Source organism: Lynx rufus, unplaced genomic scaffold (genome assembly GCF_022079265.1).
Source record: "Lynx rufus isolate CCGP_SWC_20201006 ecotype Redwood Valley unplaced genomic scaffold, mLynRuf1.p SCAF_5, whole genome shotgun sequence".
NCBI lineage: Eukaryota > Metazoa > Chordata > Mammalia > Carnivora > Felidae > Lynx > Lynx rufus.
In genome coordinates, this window is record NW_025814867.1 from 77612054 (window position 1) to 77636209 (window position 24156).

The window sequence follows — 24156 nt, forward strand, 5'->3', positions numbered from 1 at the left end:
TGAATGAATGAATGAATGAGCATCATGCAGTTATTCCTTCCATGACTGTTTCTTCTCTTCAGGTTGCCAGCCTGTTACATGACCTTTCTTCTTCCAGTTTTGGGCATAGACTTTCCCCCGTGTTCTCTGGAATAGCTATCTCATAGGAATAGCTACAAGAGACGGTGATGAGATGGTGAAGAGACGGTGAAGTGAGATGAATTTTATAAAGTCACCAAAGCCTACATTCTCCTTCGTGATGGAGAGAGAACCGTGTGAGCAGCTCCCAGGACTGTGGCCATCCACCCTTTGCTGATCAGCTTTTCCTTCCTCGGCTCCCAGAGGAAGGGAGGATGCCTCCCCACTCCCACAAACAACTCCAGAGCCGGAGGTGACAGGAGAGCGTGGGTGCCTGTTTGGCAGGGTTGTGTCCATGGAAACTGAAGCGCCTGTGGGGAGCCGGGTGTGGTCCCACCCTTCCTGGTGGTCTGCTTACGACCCCCAGAGGCACAGCCTTCCCTGCCCCAGTCAGGGTCTACCCATGCCCATCCCTGACTCCTCTCTTCCTCTCATCCGGATGGCTCCATCTTCCAATGCTATCCAGAAGCCCGCCGACCACTCCTCATCACTTCCTCTGTGTCTCCTGTTGTCCAAGCCTTGGTCACTTCTCACTTGGGTTGCTGCAGGTGCCTCCTGCAGGTCTCCCTGCTTCTGCCCTTTTCTCACGACCCGCTGTGTACTTTTGCTCGAAACCGTCCAGCATCTTGGGACATTTCTGGTATGAAAGCCATATTCTGTTTACTGCCCTACACGTCCTAGTGACCTGGCCCTGTGCTATCCCAGCTTCATCCTCTGCCATTCTTCCCTCACACGCTCCGTTCCAAGCACGCTCTGCAGTCCTGCTGCCTTCAGCAGCCTGGCTTTGCTCCTACCTCAGGGCCTTTGTATTTGCTTTTCCTCCTGCACAGACTGCTATTTCCTCAAGTATCCGCATGGCTCACCTCTCCTCCAGGTTTCCATGCAAACATCATCTGCTATGTGATGTCTTTCCCAAACACTCAGTCTTAGATCGTAGACCACCCCCAACCTTACCCCCGCTGGGCTCCTTGCCCCATCCCTGCTGTGTTTTTATCACCTTCCGCATGCTGTATGTTTCTCTTGTGTTTTGGTTTTTGTTTGTTTGTTTGTTTATTGCCTGTCTCCTCCGTCTAGAAAGGAAGCTCTGCAAGGGTGGGATTTTCATCTGTTTGTTCACTGTTGCATCTCCAGGGCCTGGACAGAGCATGGTACATGGAGGTGCATAGGCAGTATTTGTGGAAGGAGTGACAGACAATTCCAGAGTTAGCCCCCATCATCTGCAGAGGATGAGATGTCCACGGACCCACAGATCCAGGCAGAGCTGGACTGAAACCCAGGCCTCCTGATTCCCAGCCTGGGCCCTCCCCACTGCCCTTCTAATCTAAGCATATTGGACACAGCCCAGTATGACCTTTCTTTGCTTGTACTGATCTGCACTTTCTAGACATGCTTTCTGGACTCAGGCTGCACGTGCTCAGCTCAAGGTGATTTGGCCAGGCTATGCACCTAGGCTTAATTCTCTGGCCTTTATCCACTAACCCGGGTCTGCTTGGAGACCTAGTCCTGCCCTCCCTCTCCCCCTACCAGCTCCCCAATTTGGCCTGTCCTACCACCGTCCAAACCCCAGCCATGTTTATGAGGCAAGACCTGAAACTAAACAGTTAATCTGTACTTGTTCTTCCATTTCTTTTTTTCACCCAAGGTAGATACAGTGGTCAAGCACTGTAGTCAAGCAATGGCCCAAGAGTGGAAAAAAGGATGAACCAGACATGGCTCCATTTCTCTTTCCTGTGTATTACCTTCCTCTGACTTTAAACATGCCTACAATAAATAAACTCTAAAGCCCCTCCCAGCCCCTTCTTACCAATGCAATCCAGAATCCAGCCAACTGTCCCATCTCCTCCGCAGGCTAAAACACGGAAGTCTGGAGTATCACGGAAAAAGTTCAACCTGGGAAGTAAAAGGCCAAAGCAGTCTTATTTACTAGGTTGTGGTGGACATTTGACACTGCTTGAGTCAGGGTCTCCCCTGTTCCCTGGGAGTATGTTACGGCCCTGATTCCTTTTGGGGTTGAAAGGGTCACTTAGCATTCTAAAACCAGAACTTAACAAGGGAAGCAGTACCACTAGAGTATAGAGAAGAATCCTGGGGAGCCGTCCTTGTATAAGGAGAATGTGACTCAACATTCAACACAAACAAATTGGTTTTCTAGAAATTCTTTACTATTTGTGCAGAGGCAGCCATAGTTTGCTTATTTGGGCACCAATACAACCGACCCGCAACGTCTGGACTCCTCTCTGGCTTTCCTGCCTGTTCTGTCCTCACAAACTGTCCTCTAATTCAGGTGCCCTGAACTAGTGCATATTCAGCCCACTGTCCTGAGGGCCCAGACCCAAGGGGAGTGAGCACCATCCCTCCGAGGCCTTCACCTTTTAGAGTAAGGCTCTATTTTTTTAATGTTAGTTTATTTTTGAGAGAGAGGGAAAGTGCAAGGGAGGGGCAGAGAGAGAAGGAACCAGAGGATCCAAAGAGGGCCCTGTGCTGTCAGCAGAGCCCGATATGGGGCTTGCACTCACAAACCATGAGACCATGACCTGAGCCAAAGTTGGACGCTTAACCGACTGAGCCACCCGGGCGCCCCTAGAGCAGGGCTCTTTACCTGGGGCCCAGACACCTCTAAGAGGTCTGTAGATAGAAACCAGAGTGCCACGCACATGGAGGAGAAAATGTTACACTCTTACCTTTCCTAAGCCCTGAGATTTAGCCTCTCCTTCAATTATGAAAGTGGGCAACAAATCACAGAGGTATTAACACTACCTGCGACTTTGTTAGAAAGTCAAAACCACAGGTATTTTAATGTTTTATCACAGTTGTGGCAGCTGCCCCCTACTATCACTTATGCTCATCTCTGCTTTTAATTAATAATAGTTATTAGACCGGTCTCTGGATCTTGCCAAAAATGTGTTAGTAAATCACATATGTTCCCATGTCACATACTCGTGTTTTTAATAATTTTGATGACTGTCTTTTCAGTAGCATTAGTGTCCCCGGCAATCCTCTACATTTCATTTTATACCCTAACAAGTATTCGGAGAAGAGGTCCATTGGCTTCATCAAACTGCCAGATGGGTTTCTGGCACAAAAAGGCACAAAACCTTTGCTTTAGAACAAGTGTCACCTGTGAACACACTGGGGTGGGACTAGGGAACTGAAGCCCAGAGGTTCCCCTTTTGCCCGACCTGGCGGCCTGAAAAGACCCCTGGCTTTCTGAGTCACTGATGCGTCTGTGGGCGAATCAACATTTCCTCCCCTCCCCATCCCTTGCAGAACTCTGCTCTCCTTTAGGAAGCGAATTCTGGACAGAGGCTCCTTGCAGTTAAACAGCCTGCCTGGTGACAGACTGACCCAGCAAAGACACTCAGGGCACAGCAGCCCTGGAAGTAGCCACCAGGTTTGTCATGAGGGGCAAAAGCAATTTAGGGTGGATGGGGTGAAGCTAGAGTACTGCATTCAAGCATCACAATGCCCTAAAAGAGAGGGGGCTGGTAAAGGTACTTGCAGGCTGCCCTTCAGTCACAGGTCAGTAACTGCAATCGCAGTGACTATGATGGCACCCAGGGCAGCATAGGTGGGCCCTGTTTTGCAATTAGTTTTGCAGGTAAGTCATGGCTGATGTGCTGCACTCGCATTCATGTTACTTTCCCTCTTTTAACTGGGTATTGCCCCATCACAGCCATATAAATAACAGCTTTGTGGCAAACAACTGAAGACAGGGACACAGTCCCTTTTTATAGTCCCTCCCCGCCCCCACCCACTGAGGGTCTTGCCGAACTGTGAGTGGAAACGCAGGTTAGGAGGCTGGGCAAAGCAGCTGTCTTCTGGGAAGCCCAGCCCGGCCTGTACAGATCTGAGCACCTGGCATGGAGACAGGCGCGGGCTGGCCAGCAGATGTCTCTAGCGCACCAGCTCTGTCTGGGAAGAAGCCCTGTCTGGGTACCTTCCAGCCCCAGGCCGGAGGGGCCTCTGATTACAGGGACCGCAGCCATCACATCCGTGCTGACACTAGGCCCAGCTCCTCCCACCAGAGCTGCACTCAGGCTGCCTGCCTCCTCTTATCACTCTCCCGCTCTGCTGGGCAGTGAAACAGCCAAGAGACACATTGCGGGAGAAGGGCCAGGGGCAGCTTAACAACCTCTAAACTGGATAATCCTGGAAAAAAGTGATTTCACTGAATAACTAATTGCCCTGATCCTAAAATGCTCCCCCAACAGAACTTGCAGCAGAACTCTGAGTCAGCAGTATGGATTTCTGAGCTGCTGACAGTGACAGGAAAACTCTTTCCCCCTCCCTGATGACTCAGTATGAAGACACCAGGCTAACACAGCCTTGCAGATAAGTTAACATAATTCACCAGCCCGCTCTTTCTGTCAATCAAATGAATTGCATATGTGCTTTTTTCTCGTTTACAGAAACAACAACTTTTCCCGGGGTGGAGTAAAAGGAGGCGACTTCCCAGACTTAGCCATAAGGGGTGTTCCTGAGTATCTCCAGGACCAAGTAAGAGTAGATGGGAGGAAAAGAAGATGAAAAGGGTAAAATGGCAGGAAGGATAAGTCCACAGATGAAAGAGACATGAAGGGTGACCAAAGATAGGTATCTTCTTCAGAATGAAGGGTGGAGGAGGAGAGATAAGAAGATTGCTTCTCCATACCCTGGAGTGGGCCCCCCATTGTCCAGGTTGAAAACTTGTTTGGGGTTGAGCAGATAGTGGAATTTCCGAAGGATTCTATGGGAAAAAAAAAAGAAAGAGGGAGAGAAAGAGAAACAGAGAAGAAGAATGTCATTGTGAGAAGTCACAGTAGGGCAAACACCTCTGGAGCCCACCCGTGGTGGGAATCTGGGTCCACTTAAACCCAAGAGGGGAGAAGACTGCATACAGGCCCTGCAGACCCTGAAGTCCCAGGTCTAGCCAGCATCATCCACATTCTCACGCCTTGGCTCAAGGCCTCTCCGCCACGCAAGATTGTAGCATTCAACCCCGGACCTCTTGCCGAGAATAAAACCTCTATTCTTCTTAAAGCTTTATCCTTCTCCCAAACATTCTGGATGTTCTAGGTAGTGTGATTCTGCTCTTTGTGGACTACACAGGGGTATCAAGGAGCTCTCTATGGAAAGCTCCCCCAAATCTTCGGATCAGGAGGACATGCAGGAGGTGGGGCTGGGCAGGGAAAGGCTGGGGGCAGGGGCAGTGACCACCTCTGGGCTGGGTGTCCAGGCTGCAGCGAATCAGGTCAGCTCAGCAGGTGCCTTGCTCCTTGGACTAGGTAGAGGTTCTCGCAGTTCTTGCTTCAACCCTACTTATTGTTTTTGTAAACCTGGATTCCAGATCACTGCATTGTCTGTCCATCATCTTGAGCTGAACAGGACAGGGCGGCAGAGCTGCCTTGCCCCTTTTCCCTCTCTCCTCTCACTCCCTTAGTGCTTCCGGGAGACTGGGCATTTTCTTCGCTGATGAGGTGGTGCCCTGTTTTCTCAGGAGATGGACAGGCCAGGAGGTCCCAGTCAAGGGAGTCCCGCCACACCTCTTAAATCAAGAAAGGACCTGGGAGGCTGAGAAGGAAACAGGCGTCTCAGAACTTGGTCCGACCCTGGGAGCCATGGTAATGGCTGTGATGGGCCCTCGGCCAAGCATATGTCTACTTTAATCCTCACAATGCAGCTATGACAGGAGAAATTATTATCTCCAGTTACAGAGGAGGGAACCAAGGCACAGGGATGTTAAGCAGTCAGTTGAACCAGGTCATAAAGTGGTAAGTGGTAGGGCTGGGACTGAAACCCAGATCTGGTGGTCTCTGCAGTCCACCCTGTTGAAGGGAAGAAAAACCCTGAGTGAGGTGGTCTCAGCCTCTCCATTTTGAAAAAGAAGAGAACATACCTTTCTCCTTGTCTCCCTCCACTCTTGGGGTTCACCAAGACCAGCAGGGGGTGGGTACCCGGGGTGGGGATGATCTTATACTTAAAAGGTAAAAGAAAAAGAAATTAGCTCTTTTTCAGCCAGCAGGATGAATGAGAGGAGAGTTGACGCTAAGATGGCTTCCAGGAAAGGTGGATGGGAAGCACTTCCAGCATGGAGGAGAGGTAGTTGGGAGGTAGGTCTTTGTCCACTGGCTGAGTTTTCTGAGGGGTGAAGCAGTTAAGTGTCTTTGACTCGAGTAGCCTTGAGTAGTGTTAATGGCGACAAGAGTTTGAGGCTGGGATCAGAGATGTGGCAATGGCACTGTAACTTCAGATCATTGAACGATGATATGGTATTGTGGCTATAAACACAAGATGATATATATTTTTTAATTTATTTTTTAAGTAGGCTCTATGCCTAATGTGGGGCTTGAAATCACAACCCTGAGATCAAGAGTCTCACACTTCACTGACTGAGCCAGCCAGGCGCCCTACAAGCACAAGATTATATTTTGTGATGGATACAACTCAATATAATTTTAGAAGTTGTGGTCCTCTGGTCCTATACATCAATCAAATAACACTCATGAAGTTAACCATCATTTCCACCAGCACCTTCCAAATCCACATTTCCAGCCCCAGTTTTCCTCTTGAGCTCTAGTTCTACATTTCCTACTGTCCAATGGGTACCTTCAACCAAATGTCTCACCATCACTGCAAACTCACATGCCGGAACCTGACCTATCTTCTTTCCCCACAGAACTAGTCCTCTCTCCTGGCTCACTGTTTCTCTTAAACATACTATTATCATTAATCTAGTCATCTAGGGAAGACCCTGCCCTGCCAATTATTTCCCTGGCTGTCCTTTTATCTCTGGCAGCTGCCATGGTACCCACCCAGCCCAGACCTTTCCCATCTCAGGTAAGTCCCATACGTGGTTTCCTTCCTGGGGCATCAGTCATGCCACTCCTGCTCGGAAACCTTTAATGACACCTTGTTTCCCGGAGGATATAATCCAAATTTCCCAACCCGGCATCCAAGACATTTCCATAGCCCCAATCTACTGTTGCCCCCTATAACCCTTAGCTGTGCCCCAGCCAAGCCTGGCTTTTATCCTCGAGTGAGTATATCTCCTGACTTCCCACTCTGTGGGGCTGCTCACTCTGGTTTCTCCTCCTCCTTGGTGTCCCGAAGAGCCCACTTCCTTCTTAAAAAGAACTTTTCATTCTCGGGGCCCAATTCAAGAGCTACTTCCTCTATGAAGCTTTCCTCGATCATTGCAACTGAAACCATTGCACTTGAAGTATGTAGTATCATCTGGGCTTCTCTTGTTGCCCATTCACATGGGTTTTGTTTCATGTTTTCTTAGGTAAATGTCTCAAAATATCAACTGGATTTGAAATGTCTCAGGAGCAGGGTGTGTGTGTGTATAACCCTCCCACCAAGGTCCCCATGACACCAGATATGGGAATGGGTACTTAATAAATGTTTGTGGATTCAGCTGAAGGACAGACTGATATGGAGATATAGCCATATTCCATATTCAATGTGTGATGTCTACTTTTCCAGATCTCAGGCTAAAATTTCAGCAAACACAGCACCATGTTGTTTCAGATGGACAGTAGCATTCTTAGGATTTTTAAGAATCTTATCATCTGCCCAGGTGACTGTGTGATACCCAGAAGCATCTTGGAGCCTGAGGAGTAATTCTTTACCTCCGGGGATGATATTCAAAATACTTAACAACTTGTACAGCATGGACATTCCCAATCAAAGCAGATGCAGGGTAACGAGATGGACGCCAGCTGTAAACAACTGGCTCACCTGCATTGTGTGTGTGTGTGTGTGTGTGTGCGCGCGCACATGTGCGTGCACTCCAGCTGCCTTTCTAGGCATCTACAGCTCTCCCATTTATTAGTTTCTCCATCATCATTGTTTATCTTTTAATTTTCAAGACACATGAATCTGCATGTTCTCATTTAATCTTAGAGCATCTCTAGGAGGTGGGCAGTGCAGGGATTGCTACGCCCCTCCCTTTTCAAGGATAAAGAAGATCTTCTGAATCTGGTTAACTTTGTCTTGGCAGATCACATTCTAGACACAGCTTGAAAGTCTTGGAAAACCCACTGTATATTTCTTGGTCCACACTGCTGTTAGTATTGAGGTGTGCATATTGAAGTTTTATGTAACTTTTTCCTAAAAGGGTGACAAAATTTATTTGACCAGCAGTAGGATCAACCAACCTCCCCTTTTCACCACTTGCCAACAGTATGGTACTCAAAGATATTTACAGAAGCTGGAAATAAAGTGTCCTCCTGTGTGATGTAATAGATCAGATGAGAAAGCAAATGTTGAGATATATTTCTCTAGAATGCAAACCCTGTCCTCCCCCATCTCCCCAACAGCCTTGAACCCACTCAGAATGAGAGATGGGACTTGAGGCTTGTGGAGGTACCTGCATCACAAGTTCACCCTTGGCTGACACGCTGCCATCAGACTTCCCACCTTGCCTGTCCTGTGATGAGAGGAAAGACAAACACATTTTGAAAAAAAAAAGTCAAATATAAAAAAAAAAAGTGATCAGAAGAAAAACAAATAGTTAATATAAAGAGAGAATACAAAACCAGTATAGAGTAGGGAGGAGTTTTTCAAAACAGGGCTTTGGATCGAAAAAAAAGAAATGCTTCCCTACGGGATTCTCTAAGACTCCCCAGGCCTCTATCATCGTTTGTTCTGACTTTAACTTCAAAACACTGGAACAGACCTAGGGAGAAGAAACGCTGAAATTGGCAGAAATCTACTTTGTTGATTTAGACGCTTGAGCTCTGGGAAGCAAGGTCTTAGATCTGGCTTCTCTGCTCAGCACTATCTAACTGATGTGATACTGAAGTAAGTTGTTTTGCTTAGTTTTGTATATCCTGTTTTTTTTGTTTTCTTCAGTGTTTATTATTTATTTTATGGAGGTTTATTTCGTATGATATAGTAAAATATTCCAATCTAAATCTCCGGCTTGATGAATTTCTGCATCCATACATGCCTTGGTAACTACTGCCTCTTCAGGCATCACTCCTGCCTTTTAAATTTCATAAATGAAATCCTAGGGAGTGTCTTTTTTTGAGTCTAGCCTCTTTTGTTCAGCATTGTATCTTTGAGATTATCCATGTTTTTGCACCTCAGCAGAGCTCTTCCCCACTGCAATGCAGTATTCCATTACACCGATATGCCTCAAACCCCTCTGTCAGCAGTCATTTAGATGGTTTCTAGTTTTTGACTGTTATGAACAAAACCAATATGAACATTCTTGTGCAGGTCTTTTGGTGGAATAAATGCTCATCTTCCATTCTTCCTCCCTCCCTTTCTTTGAGCAAGTGGTGCAAATGGGTGGAGGAAGGGCAGAAGAGGGAGAGAGAATCCCGGGCAGGCTCCACAACCAGCACCGAGCCTGACCAGGGGCTTGATCTCATGACCATGAGATCATGACCTGAGCCAAAATCAAGAGTTGGACGCTTAACCGACCGAGCCACCTAGGTGCCCCTAAATGCGCACATTTCTCAGGCAGATACACAGGAGGACGTGTTGGGTCACAGAGTTTGTGTATTTCCAACCTACAAGATACTGCCAACTGGTTTTCCAAAGTGGTGTTTTTCCTTCAGCCTTTTAATGAAAAAGGAGTAGCAAGTCAAGTCAAGGATGAAATATGAGGGATCGGTGAGCCTCGGCAACATCTTCAAGACAGAAGGGGACAGTTACGGTTTTTGGGATTTGGTTTGGAAAGAGGAGTCTTCAACATAAGAGACAAAGTTTCAGATGGAGATAAATGGACTTGAATTTTCCTGCTTTCATCTCCAAACAGGGTTGGGCCCCCCAAGTAGGAATCCTCAAGGCAGAGGAATTTCCATGTTTAGACATAAGAGACAGGCTGACAGGGGGACCCAGGAGGCCTCGCCATGTGCAGGTGGTGGCAGAAAGTCCTGTAACTGTGCTCTGCTGGAAAGGTGCTTAGAATGCATGTGCTTCCCTTGATGGGCCATTTCAGAGCATTCTAGGTGGCCAAGTTGCTTGGAACCAGTCAGAGGAGTTTTCTCTCACAATCTGATGAGCGTGGCAATGACCTTTCAAACTTGTAGTGAAAACACAAACCCTAGGAGTTGCGAGGAAGCCCTCGGAGGGATGCGACCCGCCTGAATGCCACCTACATCTGAAATGTGAACCCAGAGAAACCTGCTGGGGCAGCAACACTTACCCGGGTGACAGGGCATATTGAAGTGGGCAGCAAAATATGGTCTCTCAGTTCCCCACCATCACACAACGTTGATAATTCACATTTGCGGTGAAACTAGAGGGGACAATGAAGATGAGAGTGAATGAAAGTGATCAAGGAAATGTCAAGGGTGAGGGTTCAGAGGTTTGCTGGGGAGGCAGTTATGCAACACTCCCCCAAATCCTTATGCACTGCTGGCTTTGGCAGTATAGGTGTGTGTGTGTGTGTGTGTGTGTGTGTGTGTGTGTGTGTGTGTGTGTGGTGTGGCCAGGGGTGCCAAGCTGGCTACAGGCAGAGAAAGAAGACCAAGTGTTATCCACGACTGCTGGAGTGAAATGGTCATGGGCAGGCCTGTGACCCTTCAGCAGGGCACCACTGTGTGGATTTCAGAACCCCCCTTGGACATTTGCTCCCCAGGCTCTGAGACTCTGTAAGGAAGGAGATCTTACTGAACAAACTCCCAGGAGCCTGGAAGTAAAACCCAAGATTCAACCTGTGTATTTTAAGAGATCTGCAGTCTGGTTTGGAGGCACATCCTTTTTGAGGCTGATACCTGGTCAAGGGGACAAGACACGGCACAGAGTTTGCTTTGGCGGGCAGGTCGGGCAGCTTGGGCAGCTCCAGGTGTCCAGAAGTTTGCGGACAATTGTGACCGGCAGAAGCAGGTGCAGGACCGTGGCCCCAGCAGTGGGGCTGCTGTAAGGAGTGTGCCATTCTCTGATGTCTTGAGGAGCAGGGGCTCTGCTGTCTCATTCCACCCCTACTCTGTGCTCCCAGCCCCAGATGACACCCAGAGGAAAATGTTAATGGTCTGGCTTGCTGCTCACAGCTGCCTGCTTCTTCCTAAGCAGCTTTCGCTTCCCTGGTTCTGGGGTTGGCCTCTCTCTGGGAAGCTTGGTGATTCACTGGAGGCACTGTTAGAGCATTGAACGGGGGCTCTGGGCCCCCCAGTCTTGCTCCCCTAGCTCTGCTCATGCCCTCTGGCGGGATGTCCACTGCTCCCTGGCCGCGGCTTGAGCAAAAACACACTGGAAAGAAACAGGGCCACCCTGCTCACCAACCCACCGTCATCCGGCACCACACGCAGTGCCGCGCGGTGACGCTCTGGTAGCACTTGATACTTTTGTGGCACCGGTCACACTTGACAGAAGAGTTCCCTTCCACCCACGCGTGCTGCATCACCTGCAGGAGGGAAGGGAAGGATACCAGGGAAGGCTGCAGAGCCACATCCCTGGGCCCTGAGCCTGAGGAGAAGGGTCTGGGAGGAGTGGGGACAGGGCGGAGGGGTTGCTTTCCCTTCAGTGGATGCACTTAGTGGATATGGGGCTGCTCTGCTGAAGTGCACTGACGCGGTCCCTCCCTGCCTAACCACCATCATCCTAATCAAAGTAGACAAAAAGCACCTGGCCTGCACTTTGAATAGCTCATTCACCCTGGTAGGCTAGCCTCTGAGCAGCATCCTGTCTGGCAGTCCATCTGTCTGTCTTGCAGAATGGTCTGCAAGTGTGATGTGCTTGTGCGCGCCCTCTTCTGGAAGGCAGTGTGATGCAGGGACGCGTGAAAGGGCTTGGGCTGCAGACAGAACTGGTTGGAGTCACCGATCTTCCACTCTGCAGCCAGGTGACCTTGGGCCAGTTCCTGCACCTCATCTGTAGAATTTGGCATGATAAGCCCACCTCTGGGTTTGCTGGGAGCATTTTAAAAGATAGCACACTTGGAAGAGCCTCTCTGGCACAATTCTGGCCCTTTGGAGGTGTTCAGTGAAGGGTAAGACTCCCTCCCCCCTCCAGTCTTCTATAAGCCAGTGGCTCTCAGCTCATTAGAACCACCTGGGAGCTTCTAGAAGTCCTACTTACCCGCCCTCACTCCAGACCAAATCGATCAGAGTCTCTGAAGACCAGATTCATCAGTTTATTTTAAAGCACCCTGAATGATTATGAATAATGTGCAGCTAAGGTTGAGAAGCATTCTAGAAGGAAGTTAGAGAAAAGTCCAAAGAAATTAGTGTGGTTCAGCAGCCAGCGGCCTGCACATCTGTTTCCTGGACAGCTGGCTGTACCTGCACACTGACCAGGAAATGCCACTAGGGCAACCCAGGAACGTGGGAAGCAGGCGGGGAAAATACGTGTTTGTGTATGGATGTAAGTGGAGCCACAGTGGCCTATGACACCAGGTTCTGGGAGCCTAAGCCCTCAGTTATCTCTGTCCAGCATTTCTACAGAGCTTCTCAAAATTGTCCTCGAGGGCAGTCCAAACAGCAGATGTGGCCTCTGGAGGAATGTGAGGGCATAGCCTGAAGTGCCAACTACAAACAATATTAAAAACACATGGCGTATCTGCATGATACCATCCATATCTGCACTAAATAAAAGTTTGAAATTCCTTATCAATTAAGTTACTACATCCTCCCCCCCAAAAAAGGTTTTTGGTAAAATTGTTGCTCTAGAAGCTATGTCATGTTTATTCTATAGCCTCTCACCTGCCACTGTGTACCCCTGAAGGTATAAAGAACCCAGTTTGCTAATCAATTTGTCATCTATCTGGTCACACTGAATTTGCTCTAAGAGTCCTATGATCTCCATTTTGGAGAGAAACATATGAGGCTTCAGAGAGGTTAAGGGACCGGCCTTAGGTTCCAAGGCTGGTAAGTGGCCAAGTAGGGACTCACAGCCAGGTCTTCTGACTCCAAGCCCACGGCTGTGTCCCATCACTACGCTGCCTTCTCCATCCTCTGCTGGGATCAGAAGAGTTGGCAATCTGGGTTGCCCTGGAGACTCAGGAGTTTGTGACTATGCCCTACTGGCCCGTCAGGGGCCTCCCTCTGTTTCGTATGTGGCAAGTGGCCAGAGTGTAGGCGTAGGGCATGAGCCCAGGAGGTACACAGTGCATCCTGGTGAAAGGTATGAACATGAAAAGGGAGTGGTGTATGGAGTAGACAAGAGACCATGCGGTGTCTCGTGGGGCATGCATGTGTATCCTGGAGGTGCCCTTCTCTCTCCCGAGTCCTTTTGTGGAGGGCTGGATGCCACTCCCTGCTGCTAATCATCTCCTGACTCAGGTTCAATGGTCTCTTCCCTCTACAGGAACTTAGAGTGCCCTTCCCCTGCTAATACTAAGGGGAGTGTATTTCTACACTCTGTGAATGGCATCACCCAATGGCCAAGCTCAAAACTGGGAAGCCACTTCTGACCTCTTCTTCTCTCCCTCTCATCCCCTACATCCCCATCACCAAGTCCTGGTGGTGGTACCCCAAAATTATGTCTCAAACTCTCCCTTCATCTCCTCTACCTTAGCCAGGGAGACAGTCAAAATATCCAATAATCGGCATAACCAGGGGATACTCAGTAGAGACAGCCACCACGGTGCGACTGCGAATGTACTGAGTGTAGTGAGTGCGGAGTGCCCCCCACACCCTGTCAGGCCCTCAGTGAGGCACTGCCTCTTGCCTGAACTGTTGGAGGAGCTCTTTTCCCTCCTCTGATGTCTCTCTTGCACCATGGTCAGAGCAGTTAACCTAATTCGCAAACCCAATCATTTCTTCATGTGCTTAAAGCTCTTCAGTGGCCCCTTCATTGTGTAAGAGACCCCTTTCCAACTCCTCGGTTGGCCTCATAAGAACTTGCCCAGGCTGGACCTACCACTTTCAGAGCCCATCTCCTACCATGTCCCCACAAGCATCCTCTGTCCCAGTCCCACCAAACTGACTACAGGGTCTGGAATATGCCATGTCTCCATGCCTTGCACTCAAGGCTTCTTCTGCCTAGGGTGCCTTGAACTCCTTGATGCCTTGTGAAGTCCTCCTGATGTGGGCTCAAGACACAACTCAAATGCCACTTCCTTTGTGGAAACTCCCCTGGCCTCCTCCTTGGTGCCTCCACTGTATGTCCCATATGGACCTACCGTTATCATATAGCTTACTTCTTTGTACTTTGCTTACATGTCTGTCTCTCTCCCACTAGCCTCCACAGTTCTGGAACAGGCTGGGGACCATCTTGTAACCTGTGAACCCCCTAGCACAGTGCTTGGAACATGGTGGGCACTGCAGAGATGCTGATGGATTGATGGATGAATGGGATGATGTAAGGGTGGTCCTTGAGTCAGAGAAGGGACTTGATAAAGCTTCCTGCTCAGGAATCTGTGGTGATGGACGTGTTGGCCAGGATGCAGCATGCAGTAGAACAACGGGTATCACTAACCTCACCGCCCTTTTTGGTTTTTGAGTATGTTTTGACACATCCAGGAATGTTTTTGGATACACAGCGTTCGTGGACAGTGTATTTACAATCTGAAAACAAAAAAACAAAAAGGAAAGTGCTTGTGAGTGTCCACTTTAGGGAGGTCTAGCCGTCTGCCCACCTCCACTCCAGCCCAGGCCCATGCCTCCCTCTGAGTGGCCAGTCAGAGGCAGGGGACATATGGAGTTGGCCTTCCTCATGGAAATCTGGAATAGTCTCCAGTTGCTTATTGAGAAGAGAGTCCACATTTCTCTCCCAGACGTGTTTCTATACCCTCTATTCCAACACACTGCTTTCCACTGCAGAGAATGAACGCAGCAAGAAAACATTCTCAGAAAGGCATTTTCCGCTAAGGAGAACATGAGGAGTCCACCTTCTCAGTATGCCAATGCCATGTATGTTGGGGGTGCTAGAGAGGAAAGAGAAAGGCTGGGGTGTTCTAATTTTGGAGATTTGGAGTTAGGCAGGCCTGGGCCTGAACTCTGGCTCTGCCATTGATAACCACACACATAATCTTGGGTAACTTTCAACACGTGTCTGAAATTCAGGGTTTGGGGGACAAAACTGCCTTTCTCTTTGCAAGGCTTTTACAGCATTAACTGAGATAAGGTGTGTAAAGCACTATGTGTCTTGGTCAGAATAGCTATTCCGCACATTATTATTGTGGTTGTTACTACTCTTTACTACTATGCAAACCGTAGAGGCCCAGAGGCCTCGAACCCACCAGGAATAAGATGGGGTTCTTCTGTAAGAAGAGTGTCAGAGCTGGAAGGCCTGGGGGCCCCTCCACTAGCCCACTGATGCTGGCTCTCAGTTGGCACAGGGCCCTGCTTTGCTAAGGTGACTTTTGTGGCTGGGTCATTTGCTGCCTAGCTCATGTGTGCATGTTTAGATGAAACAGTTTGGTGGCCCGAACAGCACCCAAGCGGCAGCTCACCAGGCTCTTGTGGGTCCAGGAGGAGTGTTCGCTACCTGTATGGTAAGGTGGCTGCGCCTACAGGCCCTGGCCCCAAAAAGCCTTTGTACTGTAGCCTCTTCCCCTCTCCCTCTGCTCCCCTACTCCCTGTCTCCCCTCTCCTTCCTCCATCACCCCTTCTCCCTCCTTCCCCTCCATCTTTCTCCACTTCTTCTCTCCAGTCCCCTCCCCTTTTTTCTCGCCTTTTTTTCTCCTCTCCTGACTTTACTAAATGGATTATAAAGACAAACCAAAGGAGAGTCGTAAGTTCCATGCATTTACACAATATAGTCTTATGCTGTTTATTAATGACCACCCCCTAGCTTCAGCAAAATAAACATTCACTAGCAAAACCCAATTAAAATCATTATGAGGTGTTTTAAAATTGTGCGTGAACATTAATGATTTTTTTCTAGGGCTCAGCGGCCCATGACAGGACTCCACTAACAGGACATTATTTGTTCATTTGACTTGGGTAAGATGGAAATAGGACACAGAGCTCTTGCTTTATTTCCTGCTGTTGGACAATATAGGTGGTCCCTCAAGCCGGGAGGCAGAAGCACCTAGACTCTGCCTGGAATGGCTCAAGACGCTTCCTGGGGAAAGGGGCTTGAAGGAAGTTTACTCACAAACACAGCACAGGCCTTGCTTCCGAACGCCCATCAGCATGATGTGGCAGAAGTTGCAGTAGGTGGGTTTCTTGAAGTGTTTCATGGTCCAGGCATGTCTCCCGTCCCCCTTGGAGCCCTGCAGGGATACGAGGAATGAGATGCTGAGCAGGCAGCTCCATGCGAATGGAAGCCAGGGAGCAGCTCCTGTAGGTTTTTCTTTTTTCTAAGACTCTTCTCCTGTATGGGAAACAAGCTATTCACTTGTTTAACTGTTTTAGGGACTCTTTCAAAAGAAGCACAAATCAAAACAAAGTCCTTTGTTTTTAAAATGAGCAAATATTACACATTAGGAATGTGTGACTAGGAGTGTATGTATGGGGGATAGAATAAGACCTTTCCTACATGGTTGGCAGAAGTGTAAGTCAGAAGAGACTTTTTATCTGTCTTCTATCTCTCCCTCTCCATCCATCCATCCATCCATCCATCCATCCATCATCATCCTTTAAATGTTTGTAACTTTTGACTTAAAAATTCCCCTTCTTGAGTTTTATCCTAAAGAAATAATTTTTGAAAGCCAGATGAACATTTTTGTGCTCTGCCAGATGTTTAATCCAGCATTATTGGAAATTGGGGGCGGCTGGGGAGCTCAGTCCGTTAAGCGTCCAACTCCTGATTTCAACTCATGTCGTGATCTCATGGTTCATGAGATTGGGCCCCATGTCGGGCTCTGTGCTGACAGTGTGGAGCCTGCTTGGGATTCCCTCTCTCCTTCTCTCTCTCTCTCAAAATAAATAAATAAGCATTAAAAAAAATCTTTAATGAAAAATTGGAAATATCCTGAAGGTCTCAAAATTATCTGGAGGTTAGTTGTAGTACATCCATATCATTTATCAGCCATCAAAAAGATACTAGTAAGAGTATCTAATGGCATGGGAATGCGCTCATGATACAATGCTAGAATGCAAAGAAACTAGAATGCAAATTGGACAATATAATCTCAGTTTTATACAACAAGATCTTTGATGAGAAGAAATGTCACTGGGCTGTCAACAGAGGTTAGCCACTGTTAGTACTACAGGTTTATTTTAATCTCTAATTTCTCCTCTCTTCCGCATTTTTCACATTTTCTACCATGAGCATGCACCAGTTTTATAATCAGGCAAAAGTAGCTTAGTGAAAACAACATACTTCTCTCAACTTTCTGTACACAGATAAAATAGTAAAGAGACAGAAATAGAGAGGGTTAAACCACTTCCTCCTGAACGGACAAATCCATCCTTATCCACTAGATAAGCCGAGCCTCACACAATCACACACCTTCCCTGAGACACCAGTTCTTCCAGTTTCTAGCTCTAGGAGCACAGTCTCATTGGAGGCCGTGGCTTCAGGAGTATGTCTCCATGTATGCTGTCCCTAAACTTTTCTCATGGGCTCCATCAAAAGACTAACACCCCTGGGCTGGTCTTAAGGGCAGTCAGAACTACTGTTATAACGTGGGGAGGGCTGGCAGTCAGGGTGCCAGACTCATACCCCAGTTCCTACTTCCAGGCACCTCTGGTTTGGGCTGGTCACAGCAGCCAGATTCATTCCTGTGCCCAGATTGTGCTCCTTATGGTCCCTAGAAAAGCCCATCTGCCTTTCCAAATGCTGGTCTCCTCCTGGGGGAAGGCTAAGCATTTTTCATCTCACCACCTCAAAATCCTGCTTGTTTCAAGATCTGAGTTTTACAGAATTACAGTCTTTTTATCTAATGATTTCCACTTTTAGTAAACAGTTTTACTAATTGATTAAATGTTTCATAAAAAGATTGATTCATCCGCTCATTTGATAAATATCTAATTCAGAGAATTTTTGTAAGAATTAAATGAAATAATGTAAGTAAAGCTACTAATCCAGTGCTTACCACAGTGTGAATTAAAACTTTTATTAAGGGGTGCCTAGGTGGCTTAGCTGGTTAAGTGTCCGACTTCGGCTCAGGTCATGATCTCGCAGTTTGTGGGTTCAAACCCTGTGTCGGGCTCTGTGCTAACAGCTCAGAGCCCAGAGCCTGCTTCGGATTCTATGTCTCCTCCTCTCTCTGCCCCTCCCATTCTCATGCTCTGTCTCTCTCTGTCTCTCAATAATAAATAAACGTTAAAAAAATTTTAAAAACCCTTTTATTAAGTTTCTCTCAGTGTTAGACACTAGGGAACACAAAACAAGTGAAGTATCCGTTTACCTGTCAGGAGGTAGACTTCTACCTATACAAGAAAGAAAAGAAAGAAAAAGAAAAGAAAGAAAAGAAAGAAAGAGGGCCTTGGAGAAGTTATATAAATAATCCAAGACCATAAAATAACAAGCAACTGATTTAATAACTGGAGGTCTTGCTGGCCTGAGCCCTTTAATCCCTCTCCCCTGCCTCTACAATCCAGGGTTTTCTTTCCTGTACAGAAAGGAGATTACAGCACTCTTCAGCAGACCCCACTGCGCCTTCCTGTAGCCTGAATGATGGTCATTTTACCTGAAAATACCTTCATTAACTAAGCCAGCTGACTTTCCTTTCCTCAGATACTATTTTCCTAGATACAGGGTTAGAAGCGAAAGGACGCAGAGGAGAAGGCTAAAGCAACCATTTCTGCTTGGGTTATAGCACCATCATGTGGCCTCTTCATTTCTACAGGCTGTGGGAGTAACCTCCCCGCGGTGAACCAGGGGCGAGGGTGCGGCTGCAACTTCCCCCGGACACAGCCTCTTTCTCCTATGCATGTGTGCCATTCAGACATTTTCAGTGTCCACAAATGGGTTTGGAAAGAGCCAAAGGAGCAATGTGATTTTTAAGACATTGAGGGATGCTTTCTTCAGAGTCCTGAGTATTAGATGCAAAAACTTACAATTTAGTGCATGTTTAGAATGAAATGCATAAAACTTTTGATCAATAAAAACCACATTGGCATTTGCTTTTGTCTGTCACTTTATTGATGAAAATTATGGTCTTCTACATGGCTGTTTTGGCATTTGGGGGAGATACTGGGGAGAGTGTTGAAGAAATAGTCTGTCTCTCCCTCTTCCAGCCATAAGATAGCGGCTCTATGCAAAGAGTCATGTGGTGCCTTGGACTTACCAAGTCCAAAGCAGAATAGAGAACAGAAATTGCTTCCTTGTGATTAAAGTGTTTCATTTTCATTCCCACATTTCAGAGAAAAACCCAGGTATGCTGGAACGACACCCAAGCGGGACTTCTACTTTGATCCAAGTATTGATAGCAGAAAGTATGTCTTCCTTATCTGAGCACCTCATGTCCTAGCTCACGTGGGTTCTTGCCCATGGAATGTTCTTGGTAAAGAGTCACTGAATGACGTGTGCTCCTCCGAAATACGGAGGTTAGCCTCTGGTATTAACTAGGTGTGTGTCCTTGGCAAAATCCCTTTACCTCTCTGGCCCTCAGTTTGTAAAATGAAGGGATTAGACCACGGATCACCAGGATCTTCTCCAGCTCTGACTTTTTGGGTCCTAAGGAATAAGAAGGGAGTTGCGTAGCTCCTGGGTCCTTGATTTCTAGTTAGCACTTGGAAAGACCTGGACGTGCCAAGATGACTGCAGGATTCTTTGTTCTTGAGTGTTGGGAACAGAGGCTCAGGTTCTGAACTGCAGTCCTGAATTGCAGAACTGTCACCTGGAGACATTATAGATAGTGGCAGCCAGCTATAGGCTGACCCAGCTGAATGGGCCATTCTTCTCTCTGACATTTCAATAACCTCCAAGAAGTGTTGTCCACAACTGATGCGATGGTCCTGGTAAATGCTCAATGTCACGATGTGTACTTCTGGTTTTTATCCTTCCTACCTTGTGTATGGGTATCCTTCCTACCTTTTGCATTTCCCTTGCAAAATAAGCAGACTAGGTCAGATGCAGGCATACATTATGCCTCTGTATGTATCCCCTACTCAGATCAAACTGGGAGGTTTCTCTAATACACTCTGAACTTTGTCATTTAGGTCTTTGACCAAGCTTTTCTCCCAGCCATAAACTCTCTCTTCTATCATCTTCCATCTGCCAAATCATATCCATCCTTGAGAACCAGATCCAACATCCTCTAAAGTCTTTCTACCTGATCTTTACGGTCAAGGATGAGATACCAGAATCCCACATGTACTTCTGGCCAGGGCAAACAACCTCCAAGGCTTCTCCCTCTTTCTCACTTCTAAGTGTGGGAGGTTTAGCAAGCGTGGGATCTTTGGAGTCAAGTGCAAATAAATTCTGCCTCCTCCTTTGCTCTTTAGGCCCCAAATCTCACTTTTCCATCTACATAAATTGGGGGAAAATATCTATCTTATCTGGTTGATTTGGTGGTTGAATAAGATACCATCACTGAATGTCCTCCACCTTCTGACAGATCGGTAGTTTTCCTTCCCTTCCTTCTCCCTTTCTTCCTTCCTCAACTCTCTTAGCATGTTTTAACCTAACTTGTGGAAAAGATGGTATTATCCCTTGATTTTTTTCCCCCCTCTTCCCGGTTGGGTATAAGCTTCTGGTGGATGAATACTGTATCTGTGTCCCCTCCCAGCACTCAGAACAGTATCTTTACTTAGTTATAATTTAGAAAATGCCCTCTGTGAAATGAATGAATTATATGCCAGACACTAATCAGTAAAAAGAGAGGACTTTTGGGCTGGCCTAGAGTATCTGGTGTGTCCATTGGGAAGACTGGGGCAGAAGCCAAGGCCGTATACAGATGTTAACTTCCATGTGGAGCCTGATGCTTCTGAAAGGCAAGAGCTCTTTGAGCTCAGGCTTGCTGACTTACAGAGTCATCCATGCCCAGCAGGACCAGCAGTGGGATGGTGGTCATCCCTCCGTGGACCCATTCCTCTAGAGACACAAAGCCGTCCCGGTCGTAGTCCATTCCTTGCAACATCTCCTTCAGTATCTGCAGAACCCAGAGAGCAACAATTGTCCACTTTCATCCTGCACTTCCCTGCCTCCCTCTGTCTCCTTCTTTCTCTTTTGCTCTGCCTTATCTTTGCCCTCTAATTCACAGTGAGCAGAGCAGTGAGGGGGCAAAAAGGCGTGAGGAGGCCAGTGTTCAGTGCCTGGCCCTGCCCTGCCCTGACTGTGTGGCCTTGGGCAAGCCACTCCTCTCTGGGTTCTGCTTTGCTCATCTGTAAAATGAAAATAACATTGCTATGCTTGGAGCACTGTAGTGAGGGCAAGAGAAAATGAATATAAAATGTCTAATCTAATAACTGACTCATAGGAACACCCTCCCCAGTGTAATTATTATTACTAATATTACCTAGTGATTGAGAAAATCTTTAAAATTCCTTCTAGCTCTAAATTCCTTGAACTCCTGTTATAAAAATTTAACTCCGGTGGAAACGTTAGGGAGTATTATTAGGTATTACTATTTGAATTATGTCTTCAATTTTTCCTGTCAGAGAAGTGGAAGGTCAAGGTATAGGACCCTAGAGAAGTTGCCTATAAGAAACTAAGTCTGGGAGAACATGCACAGTAAACACTTGTATCCAAGTCCTGAATCCTGCTTTTCATTTTGGAGGCTCACGTGGACGTCACCCCTTGCTTCTGGAAACTCACAGGCCTCAGCTCCGTGGGATCCCACTCCAGATACTGGGCAACGTGAAGCATCTGGTTGACAATACGATCCATCTCCTGGAAAACATCAAGAGGAGAGAACCACTGAAGATGTGTTTTCAAGAGCAATTCTCAAAATCCAACCCCCAGCGAAGCTCCTGGGCAGGGGCGGAGCACAAGAAGAAACAGTGTAACTGTTCTGCTCTTTATGCCTTGACTACAAAGGTCTATGGAGAGTAGATGCTCAAAGAACCACACAACATGGATAAATCAGAGGTATGGAGGCAGCTCACTGAACACCGACCTCCTCCTGGACCCTCCTGGACTCACCTTTTTCCCCAATCCTGCGCTTTGACCCAGCATAGAGGGTACCATGTTTTCCCCTTCTTTGTGACTGTAGCTCCCTAAATATTTATAAGCCAACACAATTCTCTCCTGTCTATTTTATCCCTCCTCATTCCCATAGCTTTTTTAAATTTTTTTTTAACGTTTATTTATTTTTGAGACAGAGAGAGACAGAGCATGAACAGGGGAGGGGCAGAGAGAGAGGGAGACACAGAATCTGAAGCAGGCTCCAGGCTCTGAGCTGTCAGCACAGAGCCCGACACGGGGCACAAACGCACGGACCGTGAGATCATGACCTGAGCCGAAGTCGGACGCTTAACCGACCAAGCCACCCAGGCACCCATCCCATAGCTTTAGCAACTTGGGATCCATCTATACCCCTCAAGGGTCGGTTTCAGTTGGATACAGGGCCACTATGTTGGTTGTAGCTCAGGCACTATGATTTAGGTCACTTGGGGCATCTCCTCTGTTTCCTTTGCATCACATCCAGCCCTAAGCCCAGGGCTCTGTGAATAGGAAATTTATAAGGGCTACATTTGCCTGGTGAGTGAGCCTTTTGTTTAGTACCAAGACCAGGCTTTATTTAAAACCTCACAGAATTGTTGGACGCTAATGAATCAGTACACCCAGTGTTGCACAGAAACACAGTGGACTGAGGAGGGGTTTGCATCTCTTGGGCACCATCGAAGATGTTCAAAGTAAGATTGATCTGGGAAGACACATTGGTGAACCGAAGCAAAGTTCACAAGTGTTACCTCTAGGGGCGCCTGGGTGGCTCAGTCATTTAAGTGTCTGACTTCAGCTCAGGTCATGATCTCATGGTTCTTGAGTTTGAGCCCCACTTCAGGCTCTGGGCTGACAGCTCAGAGCCTGGAGCCTGCTTCAGATTCTGTGTCTCCCTCTCTCTCTGCCCCTCCCCTACTCGTTCTCTCTCTCTCACACACAAATAAACATTAAAAAAATAAATAAATAAAAGTGCTACCTCCACCAGGTAGAATGCTGGGTCAAAATAAGCCATCTAAAGCCCAGCAGGGTTTTTAAAAATTGTATTTTATTTAAATTAAAAAAAATCCATCACAAAACTTCAGATGAGGCAGTAAATTGGGATAAGGAAGTGGGCAGAACAGTGGTGACAGGGCTCAGCAAAATTTCCAAAGAAAAAGAGCTTGCAGATCTAGCTGGCTCCAAGATTCATTGATTAATAAAACAATGTGATTCAGGAACAGAGAATTAGATTCAGTCTCGGCCTGTGTGAATGGGTGGGCATTTTCAGGAAGCATAGTAGGTAGATTTTAGGAAGACCTAGTTCCCCTGATGTCTACCCTGGTCAGGCCACATGTGGATACTTAAAGAGTCATGGAGGAGTGTGTTAAGTTCTGTGCCACATTTTAAGAAAGGCACTGACAGAGGCACTTGGGTGGCTCAGTCAGTTGGGCATCTGACTTCGGCTTAGGTCATGATCTTGCAGTTCACAAGTTTGAGCCCCATGTCAGGCTCCGTGCTTACAGCTCAGAGCCTGGAGCCTGCTTTGGATTCGTTGTTCCCCTCTCTCTTTCCCCCTCCCCCACCTGTCCGCTCTCTCTCTTTCTCTCTCAAAGATAAATAAACATTAGAAAAAAAATGAATAGCACTGACAAACCAGAGCTTGGTCAGAGTGGTTATTTAAGCCTGCCTTATGAGAAACAGTGTGGAAATTGTGGAATTTGAGCTTAGAGAAGATCTTCGGGTAGATGTGACAGTATCTTCAGAAACTGAAAGGCCTATTGTATAGGACTGGTATTCCACTGGTCAGCTGTCTTGGTCAGCTACCCAGGGCAGAAGTAAGCAGAGGGCTGTAGGGAAGGAGTTGAAGGCTGGCCTGTTTTGACCTCCCTGCTGGGTTGGGGGAAGGGGAACGGAGCAAAGAATCCTGTTTTGTGTAGAAAATTTCTCTGGCAGACTAGAGGTGCCTTTTGTGCAGAAAGGACACCCTCTCTAACACTGCCCCCAGCAGTGCAATGGCTGTCCCAAGGGAGAAGGTGAACTCGCCATTCCTATGAGCTTTCACACACAGCCTGAGTATCCATCTTCCAAGGATCCTCCGTGGGAAGTTGAATCAGATATTTCTATTGGGACTCACTTCCATCTACCGATGCTGCCTTCTAAATAGATCTGGAACTTCACCACTTC

The 24156-nt window shown here is 47.4% G+C and overlaps 1 protein-coding gene across 3 annotated transcripts in view; it reads right to left on the reverse strand.

Annotated features, from left to right (window-relative positions):
• The window catches only part of DGKG (diacylglycerol kinase gamma), a 158761-nt gene that overhangs the window by 99029 nt on the left and 35576 nt on the right, over positions 1-24156 (reverse strand). Inside the window, exons 7-16 of one of the 3 annotated variants that reach the window (XM_047100144.1) lie at positions 21646-21720; positions 20858-20980; positions 16093-16210; positions 14470-14558; positions 11339-11455; positions 10256-10348; positions 8468-8527; positions 5993-6072; positions 4769-4843; positions 1922-2007 (exon numbers count right to left, since the gene is read on the reverse strand). In XM_047100144.1, the coding sequence (XP_046956100.1) occupies positions 1922-2007; positions 4769-4843; positions 5993-6072; positions 8468-8527; positions 10256-10348; positions 11339-11455; positions 14470-14558; positions 16093-16210; positions 20858-20980; positions 21646-21720 (916 nt within the window). The remainder of the gene's footprint in view (positions 1-1921; positions 2008-4768; positions 4844-5992; positions 6073-8467; positions 8528-10255; positions 10349-11338; positions 11456-14469; positions 14559-16092; positions 16211-20857; positions 20981-21645; positions 21721-24156) is intronic. The other 2 variants (XM_047100146.1, XM_047100145.1) reach the window with 2 other exon arrangements.